The following is an 18,156-nucleotide window of genomic DNA, read 5'->3' as shown; positions in this document are numbered from 1 at the left end:
TAGAAGTAGAAGAAGTTCTCACTTTAAAGAATGTCTTCTAACTTAAGTCCAGGAAATGTCAACTATCTTACTTTTATTTGTTTATTTATTTATTTGGTTTTTCGAGGTAGGTTCTCACTCTAGCCCAGGCTGACCTGGAATTCTCTATGGAGTCTCGGGTGGCCTTGAACTCTGGGAGATCCTCCTACCTCTGCCTCCCGAGTGCTGGGATTAAAGGCGTGCGCCACCACGCCCGGCTCCTATCTTACTTTTAAAGATGCAAGGGAATGCTCTTTTTTTGGTGGGGGGGAGAGATAGTAGACACCCTAATTACTCTCTTGCTAAAAGCAACAAAATATGCTGTGTTTTAAAAATACCAACTGTAGTTTCATTACTAAGTTGTCAAGATAATATGGAGTACCAGAGAAGAGACACAGTGAGAACACAGAGATGCAATAGAACATTAGAACTCAGGGTCAGATGTGGCTTTGAGGATATTTTCAACACCTCGTTTGTGGTGTGTGTGTGTGTGCACGCGTGTGTGCATGCATGTGCACACATAGGTATGTGTGCACAGAAAACCCAGTCTAGGGCCTGCTCAGTATAGACAATCTAAGCATCTTCCTTCTCTACCCAAAGAATCACACTTCTAGTGTTCCTGAGAATGTCATTGTAATATTCTGGAAGTTTCTTATAACATTTTGGTGTTCTCGAGCTCCCTCTTTCCCTAGCCTTCCGTACCTCTTCAGAGATTACAACCACCACCTCCCATCACTCTTTACATCTGACTCCTTTCTTAAGGAAATGATCTGTCTCAAACCTTGGAACCCATCATTCCAGAATCCTGACCACATTCCTGTCCTCAGGCAGGTCTGAGACTCAGCAGTCCGCAGTACCAGAGGGTCTAAAGAACCTCAAGTTAAAAATGTAATGCTGTCCTAGGCTACTGTGCTACTGTAGGAAGTATATAAAGTGTTTTAAGAGGAGCTGATGCTAAAGTTCTAAGTACGTAAAAGGTTAGTAAACACGCTGGAAAATGCCAGAGGCAACCAGAATCTAGGAACACGTATTAGAATTATCAGACACATACTCTGAAACACTGGAAAGGACTGATAGATATTAAGAAACCATAAAAAAGACCAAGTTGCAGATATGAAATAGAATGCATAAGAATAAAAAAAACTGGGGCTGAAGCAGGCTTAGCGGTTAAGGCGTTTGCCTGTGAAGCCTAAGGACCCAGGTTTGATTCCCCAGGACTCACGTAAGACAAATGCACAGGGTGGCACAAGCATCTGGAATTTGTTTATAAGGGGCTGGAGGCCCTGGTGCACCTTTTCTCTATCTACCTTCTCTTTCTCTAGTAAATAAATAAAAAAAATAAATAAACAAACAAGAATACAGCTGGGAAGATGACCCAGTGGCTAAAGCATTGGCTGCTCAAGCAGGAGTGCCTGAATTCAGTCTCCAGACCCCATGGAAAAAGCTGGAAGCCATGGCAGTTTCTGCAATCCTGGCACTCTGATGCTGACTCTGGAAGGGGTGATGGAGACAGGAGAATTTCCTGGGACCTCATTGAAATACAGCAAAGAACAGCAGAGTAAGAATCTAGAGCGAGAAGCCCAGCCTGAAAGTTGTCCTTTGACTTTACCACACATGCTGCGGCACATGTGTGTCCATAGTCACACACACTTATGTGAACAGTCACATACACAAACATGCACACAAATATACACAAAAGTAAATAATAAAAAATTAAACAAAGTAAATAAAATTCAATGAATCAGGGCTAGAGAGATGGCTGAGCAGTTAAGGCACAAGCTTGCAAAGCTTAAAGACCCAGGTTTGACTCCTCAGAACTCAAGTAAGCCAGATGCACAAGGTGATGCATGCTCACAATGTGGCACACACGTCTGGAGTCCACATGCAGTGGCTAAGGCATTGGAGTGCTGAGTTTCTGCCTCAGAAACAGTCTATGTATGGAAGTTTTAATAAAAAGTTTAAAAAAAAATAGATAACCAATAGTCACAAATGTCAGGGACCTGGGGAAAAGGAAACCCTTGTAGACATCCTGCAGGTGGGGACACAAAATGGTATGGTTTCCATGGAAAATGGTATGGGAGCATCTCAAAGGATTAAAAATGTGGGCTGGAGAGATTGTTCAGTGGTTAAGGTGCTTGTCCACAAAGCCTAATGACCCAGGTTCAAGTCCCAGTACCCACATAAAGCCATATACACAGAGTGGTACATGCATGTGGAGTTCATTTGTCACAGCTGGAGGTCCTGGTGTGACCATTCTCTCTCTCTGCCTCTCTTTTCTCTGCTTGCCAATGAATGAATGAATAAAAAGTGATACAGCCAAGCGTGGTGACACATGCCTTTAAACAAAAAGATTAAAAATGGAACTACTTGATGATCCAGCAATTCGGATACAAAAGAACAGAAACCCAAGCCAGAGAGAGATCCCTGCTCTTTTGTAACCTGCAGCACTGCTCACAACAGCCGAGATGGGGAAACAAGTTTCCAGAGACAGAGGAATGGGGAAAGGAAAGGTGAACTATGTATACAATGGAATGCCATGCAGACTTTAAACAAGAAGGAAGTCCTGCGATATGTGAGAAGGATGAGAAGGATGAGCGTGGGGACCGTTTTCTAAGTAAAATAAGCCAGTATGCTTCATGGCTCTACTTACATGAGGTGTCTAAAGTGGTCAAATTCATACAATCAAAGCATCGTTGAGCTGGGGAGATGGCTTAGTGGTTAAAGAGCTTGCCTGTGAAGCCTAAGGACCCAGGTTTAATTCCCCAGAACCCATGTAAGCCAGATGCATATGGTGGCGCATGCATCTGGAGTTCATTTGCAGGGGCTAGAGGCCCTGGAGTGCTCATTCTCTCTTCCTCTCATAAATAAAAATAAAAAGTTTTTTTTTTTTTAAAAAAAATTGTGGTAAGTAAGTTGCCAGACTGAGAGGAAGAGAAGTGGGAGTTATTAATTAATCAACAGGACTAAATGTTCAGTTAAGTGAGGTGAGTAAGCTCTAGAGACCTGCTATACAATATTGGCCTTATAGTTGACCATAACATAGGGGCACTTAAAAATCGGCGGTGGGTAGATCTTGTTAGGTGTTCTTATGGAAAAGAAAGAAAACAGGAAAGGGAAATTACCTCAGGATATAGAAGGATTTTTAAAAGTTGACAGAGTGAAATAACTGAAAGCATACACTGATAAACTTACCTGCATTAAAACTAAGAATCTCTATTTGGCCAAAGGTATGATGATCATAGAAAAGATAGGTTTTAGAGTGGAAGAAGATATTTTTAAGGCATGTACTCAATTCTTACACATCACACAAGAAACAAAAAAAAAAAAAAAAAAAAAGAAAAAAGAAAAAGAAAAGAAAACTAAAGCCAAGACAGACCAGACTAAATAAAATTAAAAGAAGACTGGGAAGCCAGTTGATACAAAAATAAAATAGGGACTCTGTTTACAGTATCTCGAGCACAGGACGTACCATCTTCACTGGTGTGGGGCTCTGTACCGGCATCCTGGTCCACCTCCTCCAATGTCCCATGCTCACTGTATGGGCTGTCACTGTGGAGTGGAAATGAAATGCATATGAAATCAAAGTGGAGAGAATTTAAAAAATGAGTAATTGTTACTGCAAGGAAAAATGTAAGATTTCTAAAAATACATTTTCAAAATTTATTTGCACATGTGTGTATGGATACACCACAGTCTCTTGCCACTGCAAATGAATACCAGATACTTACATCACTTTTGGTGTCTGGCTTTATGTGGGTGCTGGGGAACTGAACCTGCCCAGCAGGCTTTGAAAACAAGCATGATGGCAAAAGGTTCCTGGACAGTATGACAATGGAATGCAAGAGCCTCTATTGATGATCTGATTTTTATTATGCATTAATCTTTGACTAGGTAATTTTACCATTCTTTTAAGACAGAAGCTAACTTAGAGGAAACTGATAGTATTACAAGTAATTGCAAAGAAATGCAAGTGAGTTGAATTTAAGGAGACCATGTTTGATTACTGTTCTACTGATCAGTTTTTCTATCATTCCTTTTAATTTATTTACTCAGTTTATTGATTTATATTTAATATATATAGAGAGGCAGATAGAGAGGAGAGAGAGAGAGGGAGGGAGGGAGAGAGAGAGAGAGAGGGAGGGAGGGAGGGAGGGAGGGAGGAAGGGAGAGAGAATGGGTGCTCCAAGGCCCCTAGTCACTGCAAAAGTACTCTAGACGCATGTGCCACCTTTTGCATCTGGCTTTATGTAGGTACTAAGGAATTGAACCTGGGTCCTTTGGCTTTGCAGGCAGGTGTCTTAACCTCTAAGCCATCTCTCCAGCCCTTCCATCATTTCTTGATGTGTTTCTTTCATATGTACATGAGAATCAGCATGAATTTTTCTTCTTTTAGAACTTATCCATTAACACTACTAACACCTGCCTTTAGATGTAGGCTGATAGGTGAAACGCATTGCTCACAAACACCAAACTGGATTACCACACAGACCTGTCCATACTGTAGGATGTGGGGAAATGAAAGCTACTGTGTCACTGACTTTCCGTTTAGAAAGAGTCATTCCACAGACAACAGCATGCATAAGGGGAAGCAGATAGTCAAGCCCATGCTATCAGCTGCCAGTCTCTTACATGCTTCTTCTCTGGAAAAAAGTAGCCTCTACCCACTGTCCTGGAATACAACACACATCAAACAATACTCGCCAGAGAGCCACAAACTCGTGTTCAATAAAATGAATAAGACAGCAAAGTTTACTGCCACAGCCTTAAGTTTTGCGAATGCTGAGCATGCCTCTGACACTGGTCTTACGCAAGGGGGTAACACCCCTGCTGCACAGCTGGAGTGCCCCAGTCCTGTCCCCTGACCACCACACGAAAAGCTGCAATCTGTGGTGTACCTACTGCAAGAAGGGAGGTGGAGGCAGGAGATTTTCCAGAAGTTTGCAGACTTGCTAAGCCAGTGAACAGTGATGTGACCATGGAGAGAGACTGCTTCAAACAAGGAGGAAGCTGAGGACCAAGGCAGATCTCCACAAGCACGCTGTGGCCTGCTTGCACCCTCCCACACATGAACCACGTGCATACACATGCACACACCAAGACTGAAAAGGAGAAACAAACAGGACTACGAAACTGATGTACCTCAAGAAGACCTGTTTTATTCATTTGCTTATCCGAGCCAAGCTTCAGTCAGCTCCGTGCATATATAAGGACACAAGTAAATATTTCTGTATTGAATTTTTTTTAAAATTTTTATTTATTTATTTGAGAGCGACAGACACAGAGAGAAAGACAGATAGAGGGAGAGAGAGAGAATGGGCGCGCCAGGGCTTCCAGCCTCTGCAAACGAACTCCAGATGCGTGCGCCCCCTTGTGCATCTGGCTAACGTGGGACCTGGGGAACTGAGCCTCGAACCGGGGTCCTTAGGCTTCACAGGCAAGCGCTTAACCGCTAAGCCATCTCTCCAGCCCTCTGTATTGAATTTTAAGTGTGAAGTTGTTAGAGAACTGAGTGCTGGAATCGAACATGCTTTGTTGCTAATTTAGAAAGCAGTCTTTCTGGAAATAGTTGACACTCATGGCTCAAGTGGAATAAAAGTGCTTTGTGTTATTTTTAATCTTGAAGCTACTCACTCCACTATTTAGTCTTCTCTAAGGAAATGTGAAACTTGGGCTCTGAGCAGGGTCCACAGTGAGGTGTAGATATGTTTTTCTCTGGCTGCTTTTGAGTCTGAGCGAGCAGTACAGGGCAGTTTCAGAGCTAAACAGGAGGCTTCTGACCAAGGAGACCCACGAGGGCTTTGGAAGCAGATGTGCCTGGAGCTGTGGCCTGACTGTGCCACCCAAAGCTCATGAGCTAGAAACCGAGTCTTCAAATTCACATGTTGACGGTGTTTGTAGATGGGGCCAAAGGGAAGTAATTAGGGCAAGCTGAGTTTATGGAGGACCACGTTGGAGTTGGTAATTTATTTATTTATTTATTTATTTATTTGAGAGCGACAGACACATACAGAAAGACAGATAGAGGGAGAGAGAGAGAATGGGCGCGCCAGGGCTTCCAGCCTCTGCAAACGAACTCCAGACGCGTGCGCCCCCTTGTGCATCTGGCTAACGTGGGACCTGGGGAACCGAGCCTCGAACCGGGGTCCTTAGGCTTCACAGGCAAGCGCCTAACCGCTAAGCCATCTCTCCAGCCCTGGAGTTGGTAATTTTTTAAAAAAATTTTTTTTGGTTTATTTTTATTTATTTATTTGAAAGAGACAGACAGAAAAAGAGGTAGAGAGAGAGAGAGAGAGAGAGAGAGAGAGCATGGGCGCGCCAGGGCTTCCAGCCACTGCAGATGGATTCCAGATGCGTGTGCCCCCTTGTGCATCTGGCTAACGCGGGTCCTGGGGAATCGAGCCTCGAACCGGGGTCCTTAGGCTTCACAGGCAAGCGCTTAACTGCTAAGCCATCTCTCCAGCCCCAGGAGTTGGAAATTTTGAAAGAAGACAAAAAGGTCTGCGGATACCTGCTCCTTGCTCTTGCCCTCTGGTAGCCTCCATAACAGGATGCAGCAGGAAGGCCCTTGCCAGAGGCCAGTACTGTGGTAGGAGACTTTCTAGCCCACAGAATGCTGAGAAGTTTCTGTGCTTTCTAGAGTACCCAGTCTGTGGTACTCTGTCACAGCAACCAAAAATGGACTGAGGGGCCTGGGCTGCCCACTTACTTCTATACTGACCACTGGGCAGGTTCACTGGCCTCACCTATCTCCCTTGGTAGAGAGTTCATGTTAAAGAAATCATGTGTAGTGAGTAGCTGGCACATAAGGGATCAAGGGGTTCAAACTGCTTTAATCCATGACTTTGGGGAGACTGGTTACAACTCACATATCAAATATTTTTAAAATATTTTTATTTATTTGATAGAGGGAGAATTAGACAGAGAGAGGGTGGGTAGAGAATGGGCACTTCAGGCCCCCTTGCTGCTGCAAATGAACTTCAGATACATGTGCCATTTTGTGCATCTGGCCTTAATGAGAATACTAGGGAATTGAACCCAGGCTGTCAGATTTTGCAAGCAGGTACCTTTAACCACTGAGCATCTCCAGCCCCACATGTCAAATATTTTAATGTCTGCTACCTAGGACATTGTTCAGATGAGTATATAGCTCTTGCTTGTATTTTTGGCTGAGAAGGGACCATACGGCCATATTAATTTTTTGGCATATACATGTGTAGTGTATGTGGTGTGGTGTGTCTATGTATAGTGTAAGCACGTGTGCATGCGGGCTACACTCCCTATCTACGTGCTTGCAGAGGCCAGAGTAGAACACTGAGTATCCTCTATCACTCTTCCGTGTTATTGCCTTGAGATGGAGTCTCTGACTGAACAGAGCTGCTATATTCTTGGTCAGACTGGCTGACTAGTAAGCCTCAGTGAGCACTGGGGTTTCAGCATGTGTGCTCTTGCCTGGCTTTTCTGTAAGTGCTGGGGTTTGCATTTGCTTTATCAGGCCCTCTCTGGCCTGTGTGCTTGCATGGCAAGTACTCTTCATGAGCCATCTTCTGAATGCACCTCCCACAACTTTTTTTTTAATTGATAACTTCCATAGTATAGACAATAAGCCATAATAATTCCTTCCCATGGCCTACTTTCCTCTTCACAAATCCACCCTCCATCATATCCCCTCCCCTTCTCAATTAGTCTCTCTTTTATTTTGATGTCATCATCGTTTCCTCTGTTATAATGGTCTGGTGTAGGTAGTGTCAGGCACTGCAAGGTCAAGGATATCCAGGCCATTTGTGTCTTGAAGAGTGCATTGTAAGTAGTCCTACCCTTCCTTGACTCTTACATTCTTTCTGCCTCCTCTTCCACAATGGAGCCTGAGCCTTGGAGGGGTGTGATAGAGATGTTTCAGTGCTGAACACTCCTCTGTCACTTCTCAGCACTACTTACTTATTTTTTGTGTTTTCAATGTAGGGTCTCATTTTAGCCCAGCCTGATTGGGAAATCACTCTGCAGTCCCAGCTGGTCTTGAACTCACAGGCATCCTCCTAGCTCTGCTTCCCTAGTGCTGGGGTTAAAGGCGTGCACCACCACACCTGGCTCCCCCTCCCTGTTTTTAATTCCTCAAATATTAATATTAAATTTTCTCATAATAATCCTTACTACTACAAATTGATCAGAATATTTTTTAATATTATCTGTATTTCTCTCTACTTATTTATTTGAGACAGAGAGACTGAGTATAGGTGTGTCAGGGTCTCTTGCCACTGCAAAGGAACTCCAAATGGTTTGTCACTTTGTGTATCTGGCTTTATGTATGTACTGGGAAATCAAACCCAGGCTTTTGGGCTTTGTAAGAAAGCTCTTTTAATCATTGAACCACCTCTCCAGCTCTGAGATTATTATTTTTTTTATTTTTGGTTTTTGGAGATGGAGTCTCACTCTAGCCCAGGCTGACCTAGAATTCACTATGTAGTGTCAGGGTGGTCTCAAACTCATAGCAGTCCCCCTACCTCTGCCTCCCGAGAGCTGGGATTAAAGGTATGTGCCACCACACCCAGCTTAGAATATTTATTATTATTATTTTTCATTTTTTTAATTTATTTGAGAGCAACAGACAGAAAGAGAAAGAGGCAGATAGATAGAAAATGAGCACACAAGGGCCTCCAGCCACTATAAACAAATTCCAGATGCATGTGCCCCTTTGTGCATCTGGCTTACGTGGGTCCTGGGGAATTGAGTCTCGAACCAGGGTCCTTAGGCTTCACAGGCAAGCACTGAACCACTAAGCCATTTCTCCAGCCCAGAATATTTATTTATTTATTTATTTTTGAGGTAGGGTCTCACTCTAGCTCAGGTTGATCTGGATGTACTCTCAGAATGGCCTCAAACTTGTGGTGATCCTCCTACCTCTGCCTCCCAAGTGCTGGGATTAAAGACATGTGTCACCACGCCCAGCTCCAGAATATTTTTTTATTTTTTAATTTAATTTAATTTTATTTTTTTTTGTTTTTCGAGGTAGGGTCTCACTCTGGTCCAGGCTGACCTGGAATTAACTCTGTAGTCTCAGGGTGGCCTTGAACTCACGGTGATCCTCCTACCTCTGCCTCCTGAGTGGTAGGATTAAAGGCGTGCGCCACCACGCCCGGCCTCAGAATATTTTTTTTTTTTAATTATTTTTTTGTTCATTTTTTATTTATTTATTTGAGAGTGACAGACACAGGGAGGAAGACAGATAGAGGGAGAGAGAGAGGATGGGTGCGCCAGGGCTTCCAGCCACTGCAAACGAACTCCAGATGTGTGCGCCCCCTTGTGCATCTGGCTAATGTGGGACCTGGGGAACCGAGCCTCGAACTGGGGTCCTTAGGCTTCATAGGCAAGCGCTTAACCGCTAAGCCATCTCTCCAGCCCAGAATATTTATTTTTAAGAGTGAAAATAAGTAAGAATAAAAATATATTTGATTTACAGGGCTCCTGTAAAGTGAGAATTTTTAAACACTTGACATGAAGTCAAAAGTATCTGAGCAGGCTGGATCTGGAGGTCAATGGTAGAGTGTTTGCCAAGCATACACAAGGCCCTGAGTTTAAACCTCAGCACTGCAAAACAAAACAAAACCCCAAAGAAATAACAAACAAAATCTGGTCAAGAATGAAAAATGAAACCCATTTACTCAGTTACCTTTTCTTGATTTGATGTAGTAATACAAAATAATATATAGCTGTCTGTGACAGCAAGACCTTTATTCTCTATGAAAGCCATGATCAGGTAGACTTATTTAACAAATACAGTCCTTGGAGAAGAGAGAAGGGCAAAGATGAGCTTCTCTAATACAAAGTCAGTGTGCCTTGGACCTTATTCTAACTTATCTCAAGTAACTGCTGCTTCATATTTTTTTTCTTTTTCAAAATTAGAAGCACTGGTAGAGCTGAGGCATTCCATTTCCCTTATTCATCCATATCCATCCCCCAGAATTATTTTGGAGAAGAGGACTAACAGTCCTTTTGCAGGGAGGACTCCAGCCCCTGGGCTTACCAGTAGTCACCCCCAGTCATGCACTTCTCATACACAGGGCCATCTAGTTCCTTAGCATCTGGGAAGATAGTTTCGTGATGGATGATGATGGTCTTGACGATTTCATTCACATGAGCCTGGCAGGACACCTGGTCTTGTATTTCTGGGACAGGCATCAGTGTTGGGCCAAAGCAAATGGCCAGGTTATAAGGGTCCATCATGTTCTCGTCGCTGTACTGGGAAAGACTGAGAGAAAGCAGGAGGTTGAAAAAGGAAACAAAAGAGGGAGAGAATGTGTTGAATATTTTGCAAACATGGATCTAAAACATTTTATTTGTTTTTTTTTAATCAACTTATTTTTATTGACAACTTCCATAATTGTAGACAATAACCCATGGTAATTCCCTCCCTTCCTCCATTATTTGGTGTTTATTATTAGAGAAAATGATACTTCATCCCAGTTAAAGCTCTTAGCCAATTCCAAACAAAGCAAAAATGACTGTGACCTTCAACTAGGCAGGACCTGAGAGAGGAATGTGTAATTAAGCGGCATTTTTCACAGTCATGAGTATTTTCCATGACATCAACCACAACTGAGATGAAGATCAAAAAATAGATGTGTTTCATTTGTAAACATGGCAAGGGTCATAAATGATGCCATGCTACATCTGGACTAGATGGTACAATTTCAGAAAGTTTTTATAGATGTCTATTTATTTTTTAAGTATTTTATTTATTTACTTATTTGAGAGAGAGTGATAATGAATGAATGAATGGGTACACCAGGGTCTCCAGCTGCTGCAAACTCCAGACACATGTGCCACTTTGTGAATCTGGCTTTATGTGGGTACTGGGGAACTGAACTCGGGTCATTTGGCTTTCCAGGCAAGTGCCTTAACCACAAATCTCTCCAGCCCCAATTTGTACTTAATTTTTTTTTTTTTATTTGCAAGGAGAGAGACACACTCAAAGAGAATATGAATGGGAGAAGGAATGCCAAGGGCCTTCTGCCACTGTAAATGAACTCCAGGCATATGTGCCACTTTGTGCATCTGGTTTATATGGGTCCTGGGGATTCAAACCTGGGCCTCTAGGGTTTGCAAGCAAGTGCCTATAGCTGCTGAGCTAGCTCTCTTACCCCTTTAAATTTGTCCTTATGTTACTCAAAAATCTTAAAACTTTTCCCATAAATCTTGAAAAAGTCTAGAAGAAAATGTGTCTTTTCTTTGTAACTACTATAAGCAAGCAAACAACTCCAACCCACGCTGGCTGACAACGTAGGTTACAACCCACAGTGAGAGTGCGCGAGGGGGAAGCAACCCTTCATTCTCTTCTCCCACTTAAGGTGGGAAAACCTTGGGGGAGAGTTCCAGTTTTCTAGAGTAATTTCTAAACTCAGTGTCCCAGATACCGGTGAAACATTTTCATAGGTGCCTGACTCAAAGTGTTCGGGGCTTTACTGCCACGCCTCTGGCACACAGGAAAAGTCACTATTTGAGGGAGAATTTTGAGGCGCTTTCTCTCAGTGTATAAAATGACAGTCTTGAAAGGAAAGGTAAAATCCAGGAGAACAGACGACAGGTGGAAGGAGAAAAGGGAGACTCCGCTACCTTTGTGAGGCATGACAGACACAAAGAACCCGACATCCTACCTGACATGACACCTTACCCTGTAGTGGAAATGAGATAGTCTAGAAAGGAGAAAATGCAATAGCATAGTCTCCCCACCTAACAGATGTCCTCCCCTTCTGCCACTTCTCGAGTATTCAACCTAAAAAAGGCTCACAATAATAACACACGATCCACTGTATTACAGATCACCTTGAAACAAGGGACGGGGTGAGGTGGGGTAGAAGGCTCACTAAATCTTTCTAGGTCTCTTTTTCAGTTCTGACTTGAAGAACAAAAACTTAATATAAAAATGTGATTTCCAAGTGTTTCTTTAACCACAGAAAAGAACAGCTAACCTCTCCTTGAAAAATCCCTGTTTCAAACATCCTGGGCTAGAAGCCATGCCCTGGTCTTTCTATGCAGGCAAATGTCTGGGAGAACCAATGGCAGCAATGCCAGCTGTCTGACTTAAGGGGCATGTACCATTCTCTTGAGAGTCACAGGGAGTGACAGTTGGGCTTTGAAAACTTCCTCAATTAACAGATGGCTTTCCTAGTCTATTGTGGTTCCTTGGGTTACAGTGGGTTTTGTTCAAGCAGATCAGGCAAATTTCACAGGAGTAGCTCAGGGACAGCCAGCAGCGATCCACGTTGGTTGGGAGCAGGAGAAACAAGGAATCAAATATAGAGAAGACAAGCCCTTGGGTTTTCTGACAACTACGTGGGAAACCAGGTTGATTTAAAGGTTGAAATGCGGAGCATCTGCTTAACCTAGACATCATTCGTACCCATCTTTTTAAGGTCCTGCTTATGCACAGTGACTTCTATCCAAATGGGTTCCTCCTGCTGTCACTTGAGAATGTTCTAGGCATCTTAGGGTGAGCCGCAGAGCCCCATTCCACTAGGCTCCTTGCCAGCAATTCCCTAGTGTATGATACTTGGCTCTTGTGGCCATCCTGAGTGGGTTTGACCTCAGAATCACCAGTGGTCTCCATGGTGTTCGAGAATGTAAAACCTCCAGTGAAACACAGGAGAAAATTCCCTGATGAGAGGAAGGGAGATTCCATTTGAGAATGGGAAGACATTACTCAGCTCACTCAATAGCTGATTTTCTTTAAAAGCCTGCATTTCTGGCTGCTTAACTGAAGTGGTGAATAGCAAGAGGATTCTTAGGACCTGGGAAAGATGTTTTTAAGATAGGGCCTATGTATTAGGAAGCAACATAACTGAAAATCTACTTGCATACATTAAAAGAGCAAAGGCAGCCAGGTGTGGTGCCACATGCCTTTAATTCCAGCAGAGAATCATTGTGAGTTTGAGGCCAGCCTGGGCTACATAGTGGATTTGAGGTCACTCTGGGCTAGAGTGAGAACATATCTTGGAAAAAAAACAAAACAAAACAAAAAACCAAAGACAGAAAGAGAGAGAGAAAGAGGGGGTGGGGGGAGGGAGAGAGAGAGAGAGGGAGAGAGGGAGAGAGAGAAGCTTCTTCTAAAGTAATATCTCCAATTTCTCCATCAGAGATAGTTTTCATGTATTATAAAAAGACCGTGATGTGCTGAGGAAAAATGTGCCTTCGGTCTATATTTAATCACTTTCTCTGACTGTTGATAAATGGAGCTCAATGCATACTTAACAGGATCCAAGAACACAGACAGAATTCATATGGGCTTTCTGGCAGAACGTTTGGGTACTTACTGATTGAGGAAGGCAAAGAGGTACCTCATCACTATAAGGACCGACCTGGGCAAGGTGAGGAGGAGTTTGCGGATGTGCAGCGCCCTCTCATAGAGATTCTCTATTCCTGCACACAGAAGATGATATGGTCAGAGCCTTGAACTCTGCATCTGGAGCAGAGTGCGGCGCAACTGTAAGCAATACAGTGAGTGATCAGGTGTATGCAACCATTTCTGGAGCTCGTGTTTCCTCTAATCCATCACTGTTCACTGTTTTCCCTGAGATCTCCCTCACTTTCTCTTTTCCTCCCCACTCCTCTCCTTGTGTGTGTGTGCAAACACACACCTGTTTTTTTGTTTTGGTTTTTCGAGGTAGGGTTTCCCTCTAGCCCAGGCTGACCTGGAATCCACTGTGTAGTCTCAGACTGGCTTCGAATTCACAGTGACCCTCCTACCTCTGCCTCCTGAGTGCTGGGACTAAAGGTGTGCGCCACCATGCGGCTCACATCTGGTTTTAAACATATCTTTTATTTATTTATTTGGGGGAGAAAGAGGGAGGGAGGGAGAGAAGGAAGGAAGGAGGGAGGGAGGATATGGAGACAAAAGGACTCTAGCCACTGCAAATGAACCTGGGTTCTTTGGCTTTACTGGCAAGTGCCTTAACTGCTAAGCCATCTCTCCAGCTCACTCCGTCTCTCCCTCTTTTGAGATAGAATGGCTTCAAACTCAGTCCTCCTGCTTCTGCCTCCTGAGTAAGTGCTGATAGTATAAGCATGCACCACACTGGTTTATTTCCTGTCATTTCCATGGTCCTGGCCTTGAGTAATTCCTCCTTTGTATCGAGTTGTACATTTTGCCACTCGTATGGTTCCACCTCCTTTTTGCTGCATGTGAAGTAAAGTAGCTTTGGGTCTGGTGCCCTTCTCCTGAGCATCATTAATCCTATGTTGTATGCAGTTCAGGCTGGCCTCAAACTCACAGTGATCCTCCTACCTCAGCCTCCCCAGTGCTGGGATTCAAGATATGATCCACCATGCCTGGTGATTTCATCAACTTTTAGAAACAAATGTTTAGAAGAACCCAGAAACCCATCCACTACTGATAGTTTCTACCCTCTAGAAGATTCATAGCGAGTTATTCCTTATCCCATCTTCCCTGTGGGCTGGTGAGCTCCCTTAGCAGGGTGTCTGGGATTGTTTTTCCCTTTGCCAGGCAACAGCTGTCCAAAACATCTGAATTCCAAAGTATGTTGGAATATTAGCAAAAAAGGTCATTACCACCTATCCATCATTTGTAGAACTGCATATGTTTTATCTCCCTCGTGCTTTCTCACTTGTTACCTACCTTAATGGAACTGACAAAAAACGAGGAGCAGACAGAACACGCACTGCATCCCTACTTAACAGAGCAGGCTCCTGTCGCCTAGAAGGGGCAGCGCTGGGGCTGGAACACACTCCCTCTCTCTATCAAGACCCGTTACTGTTTCTGGATCTCAGAGTACTTTTATCAAGCACAAAGGTTATTATTATTTGTTAATGTTGTGGATCACACATGCTAGGCAAAGCACTCCGCCACTAAGCTACATCCCTATCCCAAGTGTTGTACTTTATAAAGTAAGAATATTTAAGGAAAGTTTTCAAAAAAGCTATATTTTTAAAACATCTTGAAGCTTTTCTATGATTTCATTTCACTATTCATCCCTAACTGCTCTTCAGATACTTTACCTGTCTTACTTGGAAATTTGTTCTCAGCATCTAATTCCTTGTTAGCAGGTTTCCCTCAGGGCTTCTTCCTGCTTCTTGTCAAGGGTAACCTCATCCAGGCCCACTCTGTAGCCCAAGTTGGCCTTGAACTCATGGTGATTCTTCTATCACAGACTCCAGAGTGCTGGGAATAAAGGTGTGTGCCACCACACCCGGCTGTGACCATCACTTCTAACCCTGTTGTCCTGGGGTTTCCCCTTAGAGCTGATTTCCTCAGTGATGTCACTCCTTCTTGCTTGGGGGACCATCACACTGGCCTAATTCAGCTCTCCTTTCCAGCTCCTCTTAACTCGGGGTGTTTATCTTGACTTGGGTTTACTTGGGGGAGATTTTATTTTTTTTTAAATATTTTGTTTTTATTTATTTGACAGAAAGAGGGAGAGGGAGAGGGAGAAAGAGAGAGAGAAAGGGAGAGAATGAGCATGCCAGGGTCTCTAGCCATTGCAAACGAACTTCAGATGCATGTGCCGCCTTGTTCATCTGGCTAATGTGGGTCCTGGGGAATTGAACCTGAGTCCTATGGCTTTGCAGGCAAACGCCTTAACCATTAAGCCATCCCTCCAGCCCTTGGAGATTTTTAAAAATGCTCATGCCTGGGACTCTTATGCGGTCAAAGTTTGAAACTATTGCCTTAAGTACTCATTTTCTGGAAATTCTGAGCACTCACTTCAGCTGCTTTTCACTGATTATCAAAATGTACAGCTGAAAAGGTACAACAAACTTTTAGGAATGTCTTTACTTAGCCACAGATGAGTTTTCAAAACAGCAAATAAGTTATCAGGGTTAGTGGATATAAGAACATTTCCTACCATTCAATATGCCTCAGCTGGAACTTTTAGAAAATGAGTCCAGAAACAGTCCAATCAGGAGATGAAAACATTATCATGTAATTAACATTTCTATAACATTCTTATTCTTTTAAGACAAACATATACTTAAAAATATTTAAATATTTTTATTTATTTGCAAGGAGGAAGAGAGAAGGGGGTGGGAATGGGCCAGGACCTCTTGCTACTTTTAAGGAACTCCAGATGCATGCATAATCACTTTGTGTATTTGGCTTTATGTGGGTACTGGGGAAGAGAAATGTGGCCTGGCAAACTTTGCAAACAAGCACTCCTATGAAGCACATAGATTAGGGAAATTCAAAAAGACAAAAAATGGAACAGAATTGTAAAGGCCTGAGGTTGGGAAGAAAAGGAACAGGAAATCATTGTTTGATGGGTACAGAGTTCCTGTTTGGGAAAAAGAAAAACTAAATAGCAGTAACGGTTGCACTGTATTGTGATAGCTCTTAATGCCACTGAGCTGTGCACTGAAATATCAGGACTGCTATGTGATGTGTATTTTGGTGCGTGCGTGTGCGTGCGCACGTGTGCATGCACGTGCGCCCACACACACTCTGCTGAGAACTGGGTCGGGTGGCTCATGCCTTAATCGCAGCTCTTGGGAGGCTGAGAGAGGATGATCACCTGAGTTCAAGTTCAAGTTATAGGTCAGTCTGGGCTAGAGTGAGACCTTACCTAAAAACAAACACACACACACACTTAAAATAAACTCAACCTCCCAAAACAAAACTGAGGAGCCTATGTCTGTGGGATGCTAATAAAAGGTTTAGGAGGGAAAAGCAACAGGGGTGACTCCCAAATGACTACATAAAATGCCGTGACACAATCATCTGTCCTCAGCTGCTATGGTGGCATAAATCAAAGACAGACTCACTGCTGGCTTTCCTGAGGTAGCTTCAAATATACCTGCAAAGGGCCTGGATGTTATCTGGCTGGTTATGCACTAGGTGTGCATACTTTACAGGAGCTCTATACACAAACATTAACCCTTCTGAGTCCAGTTAGGTCATAATCTGTGGTTTCTGTGAGACTGATTAATGTGCATTACTTTTTAAAATTTTTTAAATTTTTATTTGAGAGTGACAGAGAGAGAAAGAGGCAGATAGAGAGAATGGCACACCAGGGCCTCCAGCCACTGCAAACGAACTCCAGATACAGACGCCACCTTGTGCATCTGGCTTATGTGGGTCCTAAGGAATCAAGCCTTGAACTGGGGTCCTTAGGTTCCACAGGCAAGCACTTAACTGCTAAGCCATCTCTCCAGTCCCAATGTGTGTTATTTTTAAAAATATGTTATTTATTCATATATTTATTTGAGAGAAAGAGTAAGATAGAGAGATCATGGGCATGTCAGGGCCTCTATCCACTGCAAATAAACTCCAGACACATGCGCCACCTTGTACATCTGGCTTTATGTGGGTACTAGGGAATTGAACCGGGACCCTTTGGTTTTGCCAGCAAGTGCCTTAACCTCCAAGCCATCTCTGCAGCCCTAATGTACCTTTTAAATTGGCATTCATGACCCTCAAGTTTCATGCTAGATATAAAGATGGATCTTTTATTCCCCTCACAAGAATTGTTAGGGAAATCAGTACTTTATTTGATTTTTTTCTTTAAGCTGGGCTCTGTTTCCACAACTGAGGATCTGATATAACTAGGTAAAAGTGGCACCCATCCATCCAATCTTGGCTACATGTGTGAAGCTTCTAAGGCTAACTTATGTTCCTTCCTAAGCAATGCGGAGGCTCTCACAGGAGCATTCCAACTTGGCATCATTGGGGTGTGACTGCCACAAAGACACATAGAAACTCCCACAAGGGCTAGGGAAACTGCTCAGTGGTCAAAGGTACTTGCTTGCAAAGCCTGCTGGCCCAAGTTTAATTCCCTAGCCATTCACATAAAGCCTGACACAAAAAGTGGTGTAAGGGACTAGCATTCTGTTTGCAATGTCAAGAGACCCTGAAGCACCCATAAGCATGCATACATGCAACTGAATAAATTAATTATTTAAAACCCCTAACAATTTGAAAGTTTACTTCAGAAAATGGCAACAAGCTTACTTGGCTTGTTCCCCTCCTTTGAATGCCAGCTTTTCTGAGGCATTACTTGAAAAAGTGTTCATTTGCCAGGAAAGAAATAATAAGTCATAAGCCACAAATTGATCCCTTAAGTATGAAGACAAAGAAAAGAAAATCTTTGTTGGCTACATGTAGTATCTGAGAACAAGTGTGCATGTGCACACACA

At 43.2% G+C, this 18,156-nt stretch overlaps 1 protein-coding gene across 2 annotated transcripts in view; it reads right to left on the bottom strand.

The window, feature by feature from the left end:
* Srgap1 (SLIT-ROBO Rho GTPase activating protein 1) overlaps positions 1–18,156 on the bottom strand; it is a 308,516-nt gene that overhangs the window by 26,187 nt on the left and 264,173 nt on the right. For both annotated transcript variants that reach the window (XM_004650052.2, XM_004650053.2), the window contains exons 16-18: positions 13,323–13,428; positions 10,037–10,261; positions 3,488–3,567 (exon numbers count right to left, since the gene is read on the bottom strand). In XM_004650052.2, coding sequence (XP_004650109.1) covers positions 3,488–3,567; positions 10,037–10,261; positions 13,323–13,428 — 411 coding nt within the window. The remainder of the gene's footprint in view (positions 1–3,487; positions 3,568–10,036; positions 10,262–13,322; positions 13,429–18,156) is intronic.

The sequence above is a fragment of the Jaculus jaculus genome, chromosome 6 (assembly GCF_020740685.1).
Source record: "Jaculus jaculus isolate mJacJac1 chromosome 6, mJacJac1.mat.Y.cur, whole genome shotgun sequence".
In the NCBI taxonomy this organism is placed as follows: Eukaryota; Metazoa; Chordata; class Mammalia; order Rodentia; family Dipodidae; genus Jaculus; species Jaculus jaculus.
This window is presented reverse-complemented; position numbering and strand designations above follow the sequence as displayed.